The following is a 19,116-nucleotide window of genomic DNA, read 5'->3' on the forward strand; positions in this document are numbered from 1 at the left end:
TAGTGCCCTCTGTGTTAGACCACCCCCCAGCCCCATCTTGCTAAGTTCCAAGCTCATCTCCCTCCAGCCTTCTCTCTTACACAGGATGCTTCATGGGAGCTGGCTCAGCTCTTCTTGGGCATGCAGAGTCAAGTTCTAGGGTGCCCCCTCCTGTGGGAAGCTTTCTTCTGTCCCCCTCAACCTCTTAATGATGAATGTTCTTCAGCTCCCTCCTCATTTACCATTTCACAAATGTCCACATATTTATAAATCCCATTTATGATTCACATCTACCTTCATTAGTGAGTAAGGCAGGCCTGAGTTTAGATTCCGGTTGTGTAATGGCAGGGCTGCTTGTCACAAGGCCTTTGATGTGGCGTTCCAGGGAGAGAGGCTGCTGGCCTTGGAAGGCCCTAGAATGACATGCACATGGCTCCCCAGCAGGCATCCCTGGGTCAGTGCCAGACAGGAAGACTTTTCCGCTGGTGCAGAGTGAGGAGTGGCAATCAAGGACAATGCAGAGATGTTGTGTGTGCACATGCGTGTGTGTGTGTGTTGGGTGTGAGAGAGAGAGAGATGGACGCATAGAGACAGAAAGAGGAGGCAGGCATGACGGTGGTGGGGCAGGGGTGCTGCTGTTTATGACGCCCCATTCATTTCAGAGTTCAATGAGTGGCCCTTTGTGCTCTCCTTACCTTGAAGGATTGATTTACTTTGTAAAACACTGATAAACAAAGACACTTTTAATATTTTATCGATATACATGTTTGTCACTCCTCCCACTCTCCCGGTGCTTTCTTTTTAGTGTTTTATGGGTGAGGGGAGCCATGTCTGGGAGACCATGCTCAGGGGCATCTTCTTACCCAACACAGGATCCTCTTTCCTGAGTTAGAAGCTCACTTTCTAACTCCCTGTTGGATGGTTCTTTGGACTAGAGAAGTCCTTATATATTGAACTTCAGACTGGCTTCCTCAAATATCTGTCAGTTAGCCCTAAGTCTACCCTGTGGAGCAACACCAGCCCCTCTTCAAATATCTGGAGGACTCCATGGGGGAGAGAGATTGTTGTCAATAGAACTAGGACCAATGGGTTATGTTAAAGAGGGGCAAATGGAGGTCCATCTCTAGTTTCTTCTCCCATATCTTCTACCTCATGGCTCCTGATAATTAAAATCACAACAATGACAGGTAATATGCAATGCGTGCTTATTTTGTGCAAGGCACTGTTCTAGGCACTTTACAGTATATGGATCCATTCAACCCTCACAGCCAACCTCAAAGGCAAACAGAACCCTCATTAGCGCCATTTTACAGGTGGGAACTGAGAACTATGGACCAAAGTTCCTTAACATTGTACAGGAGGTAGTAAACAATAAAACCATACCAATGAAAAAGAAATGCAAGAAGGCAAAGTGGTTGTCTGAGAAGGCTTTACAAATAGCAAAGAAAAGAAGAGAAGCAAAAGGCAAGCGAGAAAGGGAAAGATATACCCAACTGAATGAAGAGTTCCAAAGAATAGCAAGGAGAGATAAGGTCTTCTTAAATGAACAATGCAAAGAAATAGAGGAAAACAACAGAATGGGAAAGACTTAGAGATCTCTTCCCCAAAATTAGAGATACCAAAGGAACATTTTATGCAAGAATGGGCACAATAGCGAGGACAGAAGCCACCTACCAGAAGCAGAAGAGGTTAAGAAGAGGTGGCAAGAGTGTCTCGTTTGCTCTCGGAAGCGTGGAGGGAAGTGTCTTCCTTCGTAGGCGGGAGGACGGGACCAGCATCTATTGTCTGGGTTTAACTCCGTAGTTCGGTCAGAGGCCTCCCAGAGCTTTCCCGGGGCAGTCGGCAGAAGCCTCTGCGACCGTCCCGCCCCTCCCCTCTGTCCCCGGGACCGGGAGGGACCCAGCCCGCGTCACGCCCCTCGGCGCTCGCCTTAACTCTCTGTCGTTGCGTCCGCATCGCGCCCCCGGAATCAGACGGTATCCCATAGATGGCCAGCTTTCCCCCGAGGGTCAACGAGAAAGAGATCGTGAGATCACGTACTATAGGTGAACTTTTAGCTCCAGCAGCTCCTTTTGACAAGAAATGTGGTCGTGAAAATTGGACTGTTGCTTTTGCCCCAGATGGTTCGTACTTTGCCTGGTCACAAGGACATCGCACAGTGAAGCTTGTTCCGTGGTCCCAGTGCCTTAAGAACTTTCTCTTGCATGGCACCAAGAATATCACCAATTCAAGTGGTTTAAGATTATCAAGACAAAACAGTGATGGTGGTCAGAAAAATAAGCCTCGTGAGCATATTATAGACTGTGGCGATATAGTCTGGAGTCTTGCTTTTGGATCATCAGTTCCAGAGAAACAGAGTCGCTGTGTAAATATAGAATGGCATCGATTCAGATTTGGGCAAGATCAGCTACTCCTTGCCACAGGGTTAAACAGTGGACATATCAAAATATGGGATGTATATACAGGAAAACTCCTCCTTAACTTGGTAGATCATACTGAAATGGTCAGAGATTTAACTTTTGCTCCAGATGGGAGCTTGATCCTGGTGTCAGCTTCAAGAGACAAAACTCTGAGAGTGTGGGACCTGAAAGATGATGGAAACATGATGAAAGTATTGCGGGGCCATCAGAACTGGGTGTATAGCTGTGCATTCTCTCCTGACTCTTCTATGCTGTGTTCAGTGGGAGCCAGTAAAGCAGTGGTGGCAGCAATATTGGTGTGATTGAGGTTATGCTGGCACCACTCGCACACAGGCGCACAATGGTGTTAGCTGGGCAGAAAGAGTGGCATCTCTGGCTACCGGGCTGGGGGCGACCTTTACCATAGGATGAAGTAACCTTGCATTCGGCTGCAAGGTGTACTGTTTTCCTTTGGAATATGGATAAATACACCATGATACGAAAACTAGAAGGGCATCACCACGATGTTGTAGCTTGTGACTTTTCTCCTGATGGAGCATTGCTGGCTACGGCATCTTACGATACTCGAGTGTATATCTGGGATCCACACACTGGAGCCATTCTGATGGAATTTGGGCACCTGTTTCCCCCACCCACTCCAATATTTGCTGGAGGAGCAAATGACCGATGGGTACGATCTGTATCGTTCAGTCATGATGGATTGCACGTTGCAAGCCTTGCTGATGATAAAATGGTGAGGTTCTGGAGAATTGATGAGGATTATCCTGTGCAGGTTGCACCTTTGAGCAATGGTCTTTGCTGTGCCTTTTCTACTGATGGCAGTGTTCTAGCTGCTGGGACACATGATGGAAGTGTGTATTTTTGGGCAACTCCAAGGCAAGTCCCTAGCCTTCAACATTTATGTCGCATGTCAATCCGGAGAGTGATGCCCACCCAAGAAGTCCAGGAGCTGCCAGTTCCTTCCAAAGTTTTAGAGTTTCTCTCCTACCGTCTTTAGAGGACGCTGCCTTCCCTAGTATTAGGGACTGAACACACTTTACACAAACCTCAAGGTTTAGGAGATTTATTTAATTTGATAGATTCTTGTATTGCATTTTGATCAGTTGAGCTTTTAAAATATTATTTATAGACCTTAGAACTATTTCTGAACATATCAAATGTAAATTTTTTCTAAAATTTAACTGTGAAAACATACGTACATGTATATATTTGTATATAAGCTGCTATGTGTTGAATGGACCCTTTTGCTTTTCTCATTCTTAGTTTCAGCATGTATATATTGCTTCAGTAGAGCCGCAATATATATCTTTGCTGTAAGGTGGAAGTAACTTTTTATTCTGTAACACTGAGTTAGCTGGTAAATACTAACTTAAGAAAGCTGAATTGCACCATACAAAACGTATATTTGGTTGAGGGGTGGTCAGACAACTGACTTGCAAGTAAAACACAACTTCTGTTTAGGGAAGAATTTTGTTTTTGTTAGGAGTGGCATCGGAGAGGTAGAGTTTGAATGTGACATTATTAAATTAAAAATAGGATATAACCAGGAAAAAGGCATGTCTTTTTTTTTTTTCCCCTAACTGTTGCGGCGGGCCTTAATTTTGGAAAGCAGCTTGCTACTTTTACCCCTGTGGTATAAATAAAGTACTATAAATTTTAGTCAGTTTGAAAAATCCATCTACTGTATTATTGCTAAATATTTTGTTTGTCCTAAGGGACAGTTAAGACTGTGGTGGGGATTTGTTTTGTTTTTTTAATACACATATCCTATGTTTCTGCAGAGGATAATACTGGTGACTTGCCAAAGAGAAGCAATACAGTATATCTGCTTTTGCCTTCTGTTATTTATCTTACCTGCAGATACTAAGAATGTATGCATTATGTAAAATATATATTTTTGTTGAGTTTTCTAATTAAAGACTTAAAAAACAAAAAAAAAAAAAAAGAAGAGGTGGCAAGAATACACAGAAAAACTATATGAAAAAGGTCTTAATGACCTGAATAACCATGATGGTGTGGTCACTCACCTAGAGCCAGACGTCCTGGAACATGAAGTCAAGTGGGCCTTAGGAAGCATTACTACAAATAAAGCTACTGAAGGTGATGAAATTCCAGCTGAGCTATTTAAAACTCATAAAAGATGATGCTGTTACAGTGCTGCACTCAATATGCCAGCACATTTAGAAAACTCAGCAGTGGCCACAGGACTGGAAAAGGTCAGTTTTCATTCCAGTCCCAAAGAAGGGCAATCCAAAAGAATGTTGAAGCTTCATACAATTGTGCTCATTTCACATGCTAGTTAGGTTATGCCCAAAATTCTTCAAGCTAGGCTACAGTAGTATGTGACCTGAGAACTTCCAGATGTATAAGCTGGGTTTAGGAAAGGCAGAGACCAAATTGCCAACATTCATGGAGAAAGCATGGGAATTCCAGAGAAACATCTACTTCTGCTTCATTAAATATGCTAAAGGCTTTGACTATGTGGACCACAACAAACTGGAAAATTCTTAAAGAGATGGGAATACCAGACCACCTTATCCGCCTCTTGAGAAACCTGTATGTGGGTCAAGAAGCAACAGTTAGAACTGGACATGAAACAATGGACTGGTTCAAAATTGGGAAAAGAGTATGTCAAGGCTGTAAATTGTCACCCTGCTTATTCATCTTATGTGCAGAGTACATCATACGAAATGCTGGACTGATGAATCACAAGCTGGAATCAAGATTGCTGGAAGAAATATCAGCAACCTCAGACATTCAGATGATACCGCTAATGGCAGAAAGTGAAGAGGAACTGAAGAACCTCTTGATAAAGGTGAAAGAGGACAGTGAAAAAACTTGAAACTCAACATTAAAAAACAAAGATCATGGCATCTGGTCCCATCACTTCATGGCATATAGAAGGGGGGAAATGGAAGCAGTGACAGATTTTATTTTCTTGGACTCTAAAATTACTGCAAACAGTGACTGCAACCATGGAATTAAGATGTTTGCTCCTTGGAAGGAAAGCTATGACAAACTTGTGCTGTGCTGTGCTTAGGTGCTCTGTCATGTCTGACTCTGTGACCCCCTGGACTGTAGCCCGCCAGGCTCCTCTGTCCATGGCGATTCTCCAGGCAAGAATACTGCAGTGGGTTGCCATTCCCTCCTCCAGGGGATCTTCCCAACCCAGGGATCAAATCCAGGTCTCCTGCATTGCTGGTGGATTATTTACCATCTAAGCCAACAGGGAAGCCCAACAATTCTGGAGTGGGTAGCCTATCCCTTCTCCTGGGGATCTTCCTGACCCAGAAATCAAACTGGGGTCTCCTGCATTTCAGGCAGATTCTTTACCAGCTGAGCTACCAGGGAAGCCCATGACAAACCTAGACAGCATATTAGAAAGCAGAGACATCACTTTACCAACAAAGATCTGTATAATCAAAGCTATGGTTTTTCTGGTAGTCATTTATGTATGTGAGAGTTGGACCATAAAGAAGGCTGAGTGCCGAAGAATTGATGCTTCTGAATTGTGGTACTGGAGAAGACTCTTGAGAGCCCCTTTGGACTAAAACGAGATCAAACTAGTCAATCCTGAAGGAAATCAACTGTGAATATTCATTGGAAAGTCTGATGCTAAAGCTCCAATACTTGACTACTTGATGCAAAGAGCTGACTCATTGAAAATGACCCTGATGCTGTGAAAAATTGAAGGCAAAAGGAAAAGGATGTGGTGAGGATGAGATAGTTAGATAGCATCACTGACTTAATGGACATGAATCTGAGCAAACTCTGGGAGATAGTGAAGGACTGAGGAGCCTGGTGTGCTACAGTCAGTGAGGTTGCAAAGAGTCAAACTTGGCTTAGCGACTGAACAATAACATATGAAAAACTGAGATGCAGAGAAGTTAAGTAACTTACCCATGGGCCCACTGCCAGGAAGCGGTGGGGCTGTGATAGACGCCTGTACTGTCTGCTTCCAGAGGTTGTGCTTTGAATTACTAAACTGTTAAACGGGGGAACCTGGGGAGCTGCTGTCTGTGGGGTCGCACAGAGTCAGACTGAAGCAACTTAGCAGCAGCAGCCGCCAGTACTTTGACCACTAGACATCTTTGCTCACCTCTCTCTTCTACTCATCACTGTCAGAGTTATGAAAATATGATGTCAAAACTGCATCTAAAAGTAATGTAGATCGATAAGTCTAAAGTGAGAGGACCATTCTCTTGGTTGCCTATCATACAGCTATTAAGGCAACTGAGTGTGGGTGAACTCCAGGAGATGGTGATGGACAGGGAGGCCTGGCGTGCTGAGATTCATGGGGTTGCAAAGAGTCGGACACGACTGAGCGACTGAACTGAACTGAAGGCAACTGAGATCAATGTAAGGGGGTTGGCAGCAACATCACACCCTGGGCTCTACCTCAACTTGCATTTAACTCAAATAACACTTGCCCTTTTTTAAAAAACCAGGTCACCCCAATCTGTGATTTCTTTTTTTTTTTGACTGTGCTGGGTTTTTGTTGCTAAGCATGGGTTCTCTCTAGTTGAGGCAAGCAGGGGCTGCTCTTGTTGTGGAATGCGGGCTCTAGACGCTTGGGCTTCAGTGGTTGTGGCACACAAGCTTCATTGCCCTTTGGCATGTGAAATTTTCCCAGATTAGGAATCGACCTCATGTCCCCTGCATATTCTTAACCCCTGGACCACCGGGGAAATTCCCAATGTGTGACTTTTGCAATTGACTTTTGAATGTTAAGAGTAGGATTTGGTATATTTATTCTTGTCAAATCTTTTTCTACAACTCAGTAAAAAACTAAAATGGATTTGCATATGGACATAGTGTATAAAATTTGATGGTTTAGAGTGATAGGATTGTAATAAGAATTTTTTTATTTTCAAATTTATTTCATTTATGGTTGTCGTGAGAGATATGGTTGTTGTGTGAGAGATAAAAACTGGTCGCGGGAAAAATTGACTTTTCAGTTTTGGCCCATCCTTTCAGCTTGTTCCAAGCTTTGTAACACATGTCCATCAGAATCCATCTCCCGAACAGAGTGGCTGTCCTGTCCAGCTGAGCAGCACATGCACTGCAAGTCCAACCTATTTCCTTCCAAGTCTCTGGTGTCTCAACAGTCAGTCCCAGGAGGCAGGGATAAATCCTCACTGCATGCAGTTCAATCAAGAAACTTCCTGTCTTGAGTTCATATATGCTCAGCAGCAATGTGTCAATAGTGTAGAAGATTACAAGTTGGAGCCCATTGCCAGCTAGGAGCTGGTTTTCAGGTTCTGGTTAGAATGAACAGAGTCCACCTCTGAACACTGCAGCAGACACTTGGTGAGAACCTGTCACGTTGTGGGCTAAACAGATTCATAAATGCAGTCCTCGTCCTCAGCCACATGCCATCAGTGGTCTGGTCTTGTCTCTGAGGCACCTCCATGAATCAGCAGTCTTGGTCCTGGAGATGTTAGTAGATAGCCCCAGGAAGTGCCTCATCTTGAGTGATGTCATCATGAACAAGAGAGCATTGTATCACACTCCATTTCTGAATGTCCTGTCTGAAACTCCACCTTTTCCAGGAAGCCTCTCTTCTTAATTAAAAGGAAATACTACAGAGTGGTGGGGGTGGGGAGGGTCCTCTCTTTCATGACATTTCTTTGTAGGAAAACCTTCCGTGGCTCCAGGAGCTCCCAGCCCAAGCCTGACCTCTCCACCTGCCACTCGAGCTGGGATGCTCTGGCCCCAGCTGGCTGACTCAGCATTAATTCTTCCTCCAGTGTCTCAGGCGGGCAGCCTCTGCCTCGTCCCTAGACACCCCATGCTTTCCCCCCATCATTCTTGCTCAGATTGCTCCCTTTCTTGGAATGCCCCCTGTCTTCTTCCACCAGCTGACTCTTGCCTGACCCATCCTCCAAGATCCCGGTCAAGTTCTCCCTCTCCCTGAAAGCTTCCCTGAAGCCTCCCGCTCTCGCAGTCTCCGTTTCTGTGGAGAGAGAGGGAGTTTTAGTCTCTACCACAGTTCAGCACGCTTTATGTATGTTCTCATCTTATCTGATGGATATTCTTGTTTCACCAGTGACGTGGCAGCACTTTTATCATGGGACTCATGAATTTTATTCCTGCTGGGCTGGGTGAGTATAGATGGTATAAATATGTGCTGGCTTTTTTTTTTTTCTCTTTTAAAAATGTATTTATTTGACTGTACTGGGTCTTAGTTGCAACATGCAGGATCTTCGCTCCGTCATGTGGGATTTTTCGTTGCAGTGCACAGACTCTCTAGTTGTGGTACTTGGGCTCAGGAGTTGGGGCACTCGGGCTTAGTGGCTCCAAGGCATAAGGGGTCTTAGTTCCTTGACTAGGGATTGAACCTAAGTCCCCTGAATTAGAAGGTGGATTCTTAATCATTGGGCCACCAGGGAAGTCCCTGTGCTGGGTTTTTCTTATTTTTATTGTTGTTGTTGCTTTATCCCAGGATAAAGCAATCATGTTTTCTGATCTTATCAGTCACACCCCATCACTGTTCCCCACGAACATCTCCCTTCTTACCCGACAGGACTCTTCACTTTCCGTAATCCTGCCATAAACCACGGCACTGGTGGTGGCGTTTGCTTGTCTGGGCCGCTCCCCCATATGGATTTCAAGCTTTCCCAGGGGCTCCTCCATTCTGTCCCCCTCTGCCGGGGTCTTTGGTCAGACAAGAGGCATTGGTAAATGAGCATTGCCTTGCTCAGCTCAGGGCGCCCCACAGCCATGAGCTTCTTTTTCTCTGGGACTCCTAGAGGGGAGGTGTTGAATCACGCAGTCTATAAAGATGTCTTTTCTCACTATCAGGTTGAAACTGGAGTGGGACTCTGAGGCCGACCTCCATGCCGCTCACCAGCAAAGGGACTGTGAACTGTGAGTAACTTTGATTGGCATTTTCTGAGCTAACTCAATAAGGTTATGGGTTAAAGACCAGCCCTGAACCTGATCTTCCACAACCATGCCTTGTGCGAGGGACGCGCTCGACAATGAGCCGGTCAGGACGTGAAATATGGTGGACCTGTAATTAGATGAGGCCTGAATGTGACGAAGAGGCCCTGTAACAGAACATCCTATTTAATTAGATTGTATTGATTGTGCATTATGGTGGGTCTGATGTGTTCTGTGTGTCGTGAGTGCTGGAGAGGGAGATTCTTGAGTTTGCAAGGCCAGGCCAGACCCCAGCCACTATGGTCTGCGAGCTAAGCGTGGGAGGCTGTGGGAGGAGGAACCGTGCCGAGTTCAGAGCTCGCACTTGCTTTTATGTCTGGTTGTTTCTAGAGAGACACCAGGGAGGAAAAAGGAAATACTGCTGGTCGCCTCCCTCCGGTCAGCCCAGGAACCACTGCACCTTATATGAGTGTGTATTTGCTCATCAGATTCTCCCACTTGGCAGAAGTCTTCTAATCTGTAGGTCCTGGCCCCTGTCCAGTCTGCTCAGTGGAACTTTCTTTGGTGATCCAGCTAGAGGTGGTTTCTCCATCTTCTGGGTTTCTTTGCCTTATCCGTCTGCTGGGTATCTCTCTGCCTGCACAGTGCCCTCATGAGGCTGAGTTCCTGGAGACTGGTCTGGGGTCCCCTGGTCCTTACTTCCAGCTGTGCCCTCCATCCCGGCCCTGCTCAGGCAGTGTCAGGTGGAAGGGCCTGTGGCTGGGCAGCCTCCCCACTCTGCTTCGGGGGCTCCCGGGGCCGCAGCGGCTGCGACTTTGATAGCACATTGGCTCCCAACGAGTCCATGGAATTATAAATGATTAACCGTTATCAGCGCACATCTTCACCTCTGTGTAAAAATAGATTGACTGTAATGAGTATTTGAATAAATCATAAGAATGGCTGCCCCGCGATCGTCTAACATCCTGCCAATGGCTGCCCGGTGAGTGAGCAGGGCGCCGGCCCTCCGCCTAATGGCCTGCGAGGCCGTGCCGGTGCCTCCGTGATTGACGGGTGCGGCTCCCAGGGCACCCCCTCTCAAGCCCCCGCTCGGAGGGGTCGATCCGCAGGCCCGGGGGTGGGAAAGGGTGCCTCCTTTCCTCCTGTTCCAGGAAAACCCACCTCAGAGATGGAGCCGAGGAGGCGGGAGGGGGGAACCAGGGTAGGAAGATAATGACCTTTGTGAGAATCAATGTCTGCTCGCTGCGGAGGTTAGAGGGACCGCATAAGTCAAGTCAAGTGTGAGAGGAGCAAGCCGAGCGTGAACTTCGTGCTAGCAGGCAAGTAAGGGAACTAGGTCTGCACACATTCTGCCTGGATCCCTAAGGTCAGCTGGTGCCTGGCCTGGGACCACCCAGCCTCGGGGGAGCGCCCTCTCGGGGACACTCTGGGACCCACCCAGAGTATGGAGGCAGAGACAGGATCTGCAGGTCCCGGGATGCTGAAATGGGATGATTCAAAGGGTCTTTCAGGGAGCAGGGTTTTTGCTCAGGCTGCCCCAGGCAGGGGAGCCTGCAGAGAAGGGAATGGTCTCAAAGTCTGAAGTGAGGGCTGGATTTGAAAAGGAAAAGTCAAACATAATTTGGGTGCTGTTCCAGTTCCCAGGGCTATGTTACAAACCACCCCAAGACTCAGTGACTTAACAACATTTATTGAGCTCATTTATTCTGTGAGTCATGAGTCCAAGCAGGGCACAGCGGTGGGGGGGGGTACTGTCTCTGGTCCACGGGCCTGGGGTCTCCTTGGGGGCAGAGGCTGAGTGCTGGAATCATCGGAAGGCTTGTTCGCTTGTCACTCTGCGGGTGGATACCGACTGTCAGCTGAGGTGTTAGCTGGTATCAGACCCATGTGCCCTCTCCACGTGGCCTGGACATCCTCATAACATGGGTTTTCTGAGGGAGCATCCCCCGAGAGGAGCCAGGAGCTGGACGGGGCTGCCTGCCCAAGTCTGGCAGCATTGCTATCACTTCCACACGTTCCTCTGTTTGGGGCAGACACAAAGGCTCACCTGGGTTTAAAGAATGGGATGTGGACACCCCCTAATCCTGTCTCAAAGGAAGAATAGCCACAGCACATTCAATGAAGAACGTGGAGGGGGGGTAATATGTCATTGCAGCTGTCTTTGGCGAGGACACACCCACGGCTAGTGTTCATCAGGTGTGGCAAAGCACAGCCTCCTGAGGCAGGCTAAGGGAAACCTCTGCTTTCAAGAATCAGACTGTCTCTTAACTCACACAATGTCTGTGCTTGAAGCCCCCCAGGAAGGCTAGGCTCCTCCTTCTGGCAGGATTCCCCGAGGACATGCTGATGTTGAGGCTCTGCAGTTGGTAGAAACCTCTACCCAATGGTCCTTCTCAGCAAGAGGGGCTCCAGTTTACAGCCCACAGCTTGAAGTGCCAGGTCTGGAGAGGGGCTTAGACCTGTGACACAGATTCCACAAGCCTTGAGCCCTTCATTCCCTGGGGTGTAGCTCTTACCCCCACCCCCCACTCCATGGCTTTCCAAGCTGGGAGACTCGGCTTTGGCCAAAGATTGGATGAAGAGGTCCATCCCTGGATAGGGCCCAGGGCAGGCCACAGTCTGCTTTGTCCCCACACCTTCATACACTCACACACACATACAACACTCTCACACACAGTCAGTCACACACTCGCTCACACACACACAAACACACAGTCACACACACACTCCAACTCACACACATAACACTCTCACACACATTCACTCACACATACTCACTCATACAACACACACACACACACACACACACACCATACCCTGTGGGAGGCGGAACCCCTGAGGCCCAGACTCCCTGTCCTTTGCTCTTTTCCTGAGCCAGTTGCAGCCAAGTTTTGAAAGAGGATCTGAGTCCTCCGGATGCCCTGTCCTGACTTAAGGGGTTACAACCAGAACTCAAGCAGCTGAAGGGTTGAAGGAGAAGCAGTTGGTTTTTCCAGAGATATGAGAATGGCTAGTGACAAAAGGGAGGGGTAGGGAAGAGAGGGCAAAGGGGCATGGTTTTGATGAAAAGGTTTGGAGGGAGCATCTGAAGTCTTCCACAAGTTGGCTTAATATTAATATTAATAACTATGTTAGTTGAGCACTTACTATATGCTAGACACTCTGATCAGCACGTGATGAGTATGTTCTCCTTAAAACCCTCACACTGCTTTATGAGACACTGTTATTATCTCAGTAGTACCTACAGAAAGGGGGCAGAGGTCCAGACACCAGAGAGGAACCCTAGTCAGGGATACAGTAAGTTAGCCACAGACCTGAAATCAAACTTAAGACTCTATTCTAGAGCCTTAATCACTTTATCCCAAGGCTCCAAGAACCCAGTTTACTCTCCCATAAAAGGGGGAGTCTGATGACCTCACCTCCAGTGTCATCCTCAGTCCTCCCTTACCTTCCAAACGTGCAGAAAAGATTCTGGGAACTGGCTTTGTTGTTGTTCAGTCACTAAGTTGTGTCCAGCTGTTTGTGACCCTCATGGACTGCAGCACACCAGGCTTCCCTGTCCTTCACCATCTCCTCAGTGAGTTTGCTCAAACTCATGTCCATTGAGTCGAAGATGCCATCCAACCATCTCATCCTCTGTCACCCGCTTCTTCCCCCGCCCTCAATCTTCCCCAGCATCAGGGTCTTTTCCAATGAGCTGGCTTTTTCCACTAGGCAGCCAAAATTTTGGAGCTTCAGCTTCACCATCAGTCCTTTCAATGACTATTCAGGATTGATTTTCTTTAAGACTGGCTTGTTTGATCTCATTGCAGTCCAAGGAACTCTCAAGAGCCTTCTCCAGCATCACAATTTGAAAGCATCAATTCTTTGGTGCTCAGCCTTCTTTATGGTCCAGTTCTCACATCTGTACATTACTACTGGAAAAACCACAACTTTGACTATAGGGACCTTTGTTGGAAAGCAATGTCTCTGTTTTTTAAATATACTTTCTATGTTTGTCATAGCTTTTCTTCCAAGGAGCAAGTGTCTTTTAATTTCATGGGAACTGGCTTCAGTTCAGTTCAGTTGCTCAGTTGTGTCCAACTTTTTGTGTCTCCATGGACTGCAGCACGCCAAGCTTCCCTGTCCATCACCAACTCCCGGAGCTTGCTCAAACTCATGTCCATCGACTTGGTGATGCCATCCAACCATCTCATCCTCTGTTGGCCCCTTCTCCTCCTGCCTTCAATCTTTCCCAGATCAGGGTCTTTTCAAATCAGTCAGTTCTTCACATTAGGTGGCCAAAGCAGGAGCTTCAGCTTCAGCATCCGTCCTTCAAATGAATATTCAAGACTGATTTCCTTTAGGATGGACAAGTTGGATCGCCTTGCAGTCCAGGAGACTCTCAGGAGTCTTCTCCAACACCACAGTTCAAAAACATCAATTCTTCAGCACTCAGCTTTCTTTATAATCCAGCTTTCACATCCTACTACTGGACTACTGGAAAAACCATAGCTTTGACTAGATGGACCTTTGTTGGCAAAGTAATGTCTCTGCCTTTTAATATGCTGTCTAGGTCATAGCTTTTCTTTCAAGGGGCAAGCGCCTTTTAATTCCGCAGCTGCAGTCATCATCTGCAGTAATTTTGGAGCCAAAGAAAATAATGTCTGTCACTGTTTCCATTGTTTCTCCATCTATTTGCCATGGAGTGGTGGGACCGGATGCCGTGATTTTAGTCTTTTGAATGTTGAGTTTTAAGCCAGTTTTTTCACTCTCCTCCTTCACCTTCATCAAGAGGCACTTCAGTTCCTCTTCACTTTCTGCCATAAGGGTGGTGTCCTCTGCATATCTGAGGTTATTGATATTTCTCCCGGCAATCTTGATTCCAGCTTGTGCTTCGTCCAGCCCAGCGTTTCTCATGATGTCCTCTGTGTATCGTACTCTGCATGATGCACTCAATTATTATTAACTTAATAATAAATGGAATAAATGGATGATTGGATGAATGACTAAATAAGCAAGGTACTGTTCCTGCCCACAAGGAACTTATGGTCTGGGAGGAAGACAGATGTAATAAAACTGTAATAGAAGACAAAATACAGGGGCCCTGGGAAGCATATGATTAATTCCTACATCAGTGCCCAGCAGGGTCGATTCAGAAAGTACCCTGTGTATTGGGCAGACCAGTCCCTCAACGTTGATTAAAAGGTCTTGATTCCAGCTTGTGCTTCATCCAGTCCAGCATTTCACATGACGTACTCTGCATATAAGTTAAATGATCGGGGTGACAGTATACAGCCCTGATGTCCTTCTTTCCCGATTTGGAACCAGTCTGTTGTTCCATGTGTATTTCTGACTGTTGCTTCTTGACCTGCATACAGGTTTCTCAGGAGGCTGGACAGGTAGTCTGGTATTCCCATCTCTTGAAGATTTTTCCACAGTTTGTTGTGATCTGCACAGTCAAAGGCTTTAGCATAGTCAATAAAGGAGAAGTAGATGTTTTTCTGGAATTCTCTTGCTTTTTCGATGATCCAGCAGATGTTGGCAATTTGATCTCTGGTTCCTCTGCCTTTTCTAAATCCAGCTTGAATATCTAGAAGCTCTCAGTTCACGTACTGTTGAAGCCTCGCTTGGAGAATTTTGAGCGTTACTTTGCTAGCGTGTGAGATGAGTGCAGTTGTGTGGCAGTTTGAACATTCTTTGGCGTTGCCTTTCTTTGGGATTGGACTGAAAACTGACCTGGCTTAGACATCTCTAAAGCAGAGACCGACTCTGTGGACATGGGTCTGTGTGAAAGCATGGAATGATTTCCTCTTCTCTCCTTTCCCCTTTCATGAAACTTGTGTCAGGAAACAATGTTTAATTGGGGCAGGTGAAGGAAACAGATAAGAATCTAAAAGACCATTTGTATTTTCAAGGCCTCAATTGGAGCATCGGGTGTGAAGCCCAAAGCTGGGGTTCAAGTTTAAGCCCTATGACTTAGAACCTCTGTGATTCTGGACACATCTCTTTGGTGTTCAGATTCCTCGTCTGGAATGGAAATGGGATTGTACACGCGTCCCAGGGCGGCTTGGGGACTAAATGAAATTCAGCATATATGAGCTTTAGGGCCATTCCTGGCACACATTAGATACACTGTAATGGTTCAGCCATCCCCTCCCCACAGTACATAGGGGAACAAGTGGAGTTGGAAAGACTGTTCCTTTCCATTACTTCTGACGGAAATGGTCAAGCATCTTTCCTTTAACTGTACTCTCCATAAAGTTCACTCATAAACTATTGATATTTTAATAATACACATTAGCATCTTGCCCTTTGACGGATGAATATTGAATGAGCAATAAAGAGGCAAAAGAGTAACCAGGTATGTGGCTATGGGGAAGCGGTTCTCAGAGGAAAGGCTCCTCTCTGGGGACCTTGCGACCGGCCCCTCTCTCTCTAGTGACCCCTAGGAAACAGCTCTTAGAGGGAGCTCAGAATCTGGCCCAGCCCAGCCCAGTCTGAGCAGAATTTGCCCTTGGTTTTCTCTCACTTGGCTGGAGGGGACTTGGGAAAAGACAGAAAAAGGTCGTTAAAGAGATGCTGAAGGTCTGGACTTTGCACCCTTGTGTGAAATTCCTGCAGTCTCTCCTCTCTCTTTGAGGAAGGTGCTGGCTTCTTCCCCACCTAGGTGTCCTGCTCTATAAATAGTCTTCAAACAATGTGCCCACAAGAAATCAGGCTATGAGCTTAGAAATAACGTAGCCAGCTTCCATCGCTTCTCTGTCCTCTGCCCAAGTCTTGATGGGCACCTGTGCCCGGGGCGTGTGTCTGAAAGTTTACAAGATAGAACATCCTGCCTTTGCAACTCAGCTCCAGCCCCGCCGCCAACAGCCTCCGTTTTCCATGGCCTCCATCTGGGCTGGGAGTCCTTGAGTGCGCAGAGAACAGTGACAGGGGGCTCTTCGTTGGTCCGGCTTAATTGGTGTGATTTAATGGCGTTGGTGGCGGATTCAGATTTATACGGCTTTCTGAGCTGCAAATCTGCTTTCTAAATGTAGAATTTTTGTGGAGTGGTAAAAAATAATGGCTGTTCTGTGATTCCTGCCTCCCGAGCTAGGAGATTGCAATTTACATTATGCAAATAGACGTTATGCAATCAAGGCACTTTAGCAGGAATCTGGCGACAGAGAGGCCGCTGATGAGCTACGAGGTCTGCAGCCCCAACTGGAAGGGTCCTGGAAGAGCAGAGATGGAGTGGGGAGGGGGTGTGGCGGGTAGAGGGGGCCGGGTCTGTTCCACTGGCCCGAGGAGGCACCGTGGAGCCAGGCCCAGAGATGAACGCTTCCAGGGGGGCTGCCAAAGCGACTCTCTCAATTAATGGCTTTGTTTAATCATACCCCCTGTCCAGAGGAGTATTGTCTTACGGATAATTTCGTTTGCCTAACGAGATTTTGCTAATTAAATCTCCTTTCGGTTGGTGTGACTATGCCTGCAGGAGACAGGGCTATCTGGAGTCTTCTCCATAAACCTTTCTGGAGAGGAGCTGGGAAGAGGGACAGAGGGAGGGGAGAAGAGGAAGGGAGGGAGGGTAAACTTGCCTGCTGCGAGCAGGCCTGGAGAAGCTTCCAGAAAGGTTTGGAAGTACAGAGTGGCTGCCACCACCCGCTTGGCCTTTCTCTCCTATTCTCTGGGTATATGGGTACTTAGAAATCTTTGTCCAGCCTGAGGGATTTCCCTGCTGTCTGCTTCCTCTGTGGCTCCTGTCACCTCCACATTATCCCTTCTCAAGTTCTTCCCGATCCTCAGGAGCTTCTGTGAGCCTTCCAGGCACTGATTCTAGCGGCTCTAGCTGCGGTTGGTGATGGTGGCGATGTGGGAACACCCTCCTGGCCTCCGCTGTTAGCCAGCCAGCCTGGCTCTTCAGAGAGGAAGGTTGGCCAAATTGGCCATTTCTCCAGGGATAACTGAATGAATCAAAGAGGAGAAAACCTTGTCAAACTCATGTTTGACAGAGCCAGCCAGGGGTAGCCCCCAGAATATGAAGGAGCCTAGCTCTGGGCCTGCAACAGCTGGAGCTTAATAAATGCTGTTGTGAGCATGTGCCCCCGTCACACCTGAGCTCCCGCATCTCAAGGGATTCTTTACAGTCTGTGGCTTCCTGGGCCTGGCTGGCCATGGGCCGCACAACTCAGCTCTGTCTACCTGCCAGCTTCCTCTCCTGCCCGCCTTGCAGCTCCCTCCTCCCCGTCACTTACAGACACTCCTACTCCTGGTACCAAGAATGCCAGGTTGTTCAGTTTCCCCCAAATACTCTGCCTAACTTCGCACCTCAGTGCCTCTGCATTTGCTGCTCCCTCCATCTGGAATCTCCTCGGCCTGGATAGACCTGCTCCTCCTGCAGTGCCCAGCTTACGCATCTCCTCTCTGACTACCATCGGCAGGGCTTCCTGCCTTTCCTGAAAGGGTGCTGTCCTTCCACATCCTGTATGTTGTCACAGGACCTCAAACATAGGTATCTGTCTGTCTAGCCAAGTTAAGAACTGAATCTGATTCTTCTTCTGATCCCAGTACCTAGAATCATGCCTGGCCACAGTAGGCCCCTACAGGTTTGGTTGAATGGAAAAATGAACTAATGAGCCAAGGGGAGAGGGTGGAGTGATGAGAGATTTGCTCCATTAAGTCCTCCAAACCCCAGGATGAGTGATGGGGGTGCGGAGACAGGAGACTGACTTCTGTAGGGGCTTTGCAGAGTTACTTGCTCACCCATTACCTTTAGTTCCTGGGTGGGAAGGTCCTAATTCCCTCTGTGTGCCAGGCCCTGCAGTGGGTACATCAGCATCTCTTGTCGTACATTTTGACATGGATCCTGTGAGGTGGATATTGTTTTTGCAGAGGGCACTGAGGCTTATCTGTCCTCATCAGAGAGTAAGGCAGTGCTTGCCTGTAACTGGGCCGAATGGCAGGGTCCCAGCAGGCTCTAGATAGGTGAAAGCTCCTATGCTTCCCAGCCTTCCCTCCCCATCTATCCAGCCAGCCAGCCATCCAACCAGCCCATGCATCTACCCATCCAACCCATCCATCCATCCATCCATCTTTCCATCCATTCCTCCATCTTTCCATCCACTTACCCATCCACACATTCATCCATCCATCCATCCATCCGTCTCTCCATCCACCTATCTCTCAATCCATCCCATCCCATCCCATCCCATCCCATCCTGTCTATCCATCCATCCATCCATCCATCCATCCACCCACCTGTCTCTCCATCCATCCCATCCCATCCTGTCTATCCATCCATCCATCCATCCATCCATCCATCCATCCATCCATCCACCTGTCTCTCCATCCATCCCATCCCATCCCATCCCATCCTGTCTATCCATCCATCCATCCATCCTTCTCTCCATCCATCCATCCATCCATCCATCCACCTGTCTCTCCATCCATCCCATCGCATCCCATCCCATCCCATCCTGTCTATCCATCCAACTCTCCATCCACCTATCTCTCCATCCATCCCATCCCATCCCATCCCATCCCATCCTGTAAATCCATCCATCCATCCATCCTTCTCTCCATCCATCCATCCATCCATCCATCCATCCACCTGTCTCTCTATCCATCCCATCCCATCCCATCCCATCCCATCCTGTCTACCCATCCTGACTGTAACCTAAGCTGCCCTGGATGTGTGTCACACCCTGGGCTCTCCCCGTGCTGGAATGCCTGGGTTGTTGCACTGGGAGAACCTGTGGGTGTGCTGGGAGATGGGTGAAGCTGAAGCCCCACAGGCAGCCTCCGGCTGCTGGCTCTGGTCTGTTGCCCAGCTAGGAGTGGGGCTGTGAGGATAAAGGAGTCTGCAGTCCAT

At 47.7% G+C, this 19,116-nt stretch overlaps 2 protein-coding genes across 4 annotated transcripts in view; both read left to right on the plus strand.

The window, feature by feature from the left end:
* PKNOX2 (PBX/knotted 1 homeobox 2) overlaps positions 1–19,116 on the plus strand; it is a 296,941-nt gene that overhangs the window by 76,089 nt on the left and 201,736 nt on the right. For 2 of the 3 annotated variants that reach the window (XM_069566572.1, XM_069566574.1), the window contains exon 2: positions 9,204–9,269. The gene's annotated coding sequence lies outside the window, so the exon portion shown is untranslated. Of the gene's footprint in view, positions 1–8,448; positions 8,504–9,203; positions 9,270–19,116 lie in introns of those variants that run through there. The other variant, XM_069566573.1, reaches the window with a different exon arrangement.
* On the plus strand, positions 1,696–4,344 carry LOC138427194 (WD repeat and SOCS box-containing protein 1-like). The gene is made up of 2 exons (XM_069566562.1): positions 1,696–2,697; positions 2,835–4,344. The coding sequence occupies exons 1-2, from the start codon at positions 1,967–1,969 to the stop codon at positions 3,394–3,396; spliced, it is 1,293 nt and encodes a 430-aa protein (XP_069422663.1). The 5' UTR covers positions 1,696–1,966; the 3' UTR covers positions 3,397–4,344.

The sequence above is a fragment of the Ovis canadensis genome, chromosome 21, assembly GCF_042477335.2.
Source record: "Ovis canadensis isolate MfBH-ARS-UI-01 breed Bighorn chromosome 21, ARS-UI_OviCan_v2, whole genome shotgun sequence".
Lineage (NCBI taxonomy): Eukaryota > Metazoa > Chordata > Mammalia > Artiodactyla > Bovidae > Ovis > Ovis canadensis.

Coding starts and splice junctions, on each gene's coding strand:
- LOC138427194 (XM_069566562.1), top strand. CDS start 1,967: ATGGCCAGCTTTCCCCCGAGGGTCAACGAGAAAGAGATCGTGAGATCA. Junction 2,698..2,834: donor GTGGTGGCAGCAATATTGGT/GTGATTGAGGTT, acceptor TTCGGCTGCAAG/GTGTACTGTTTTCCTTTGGA.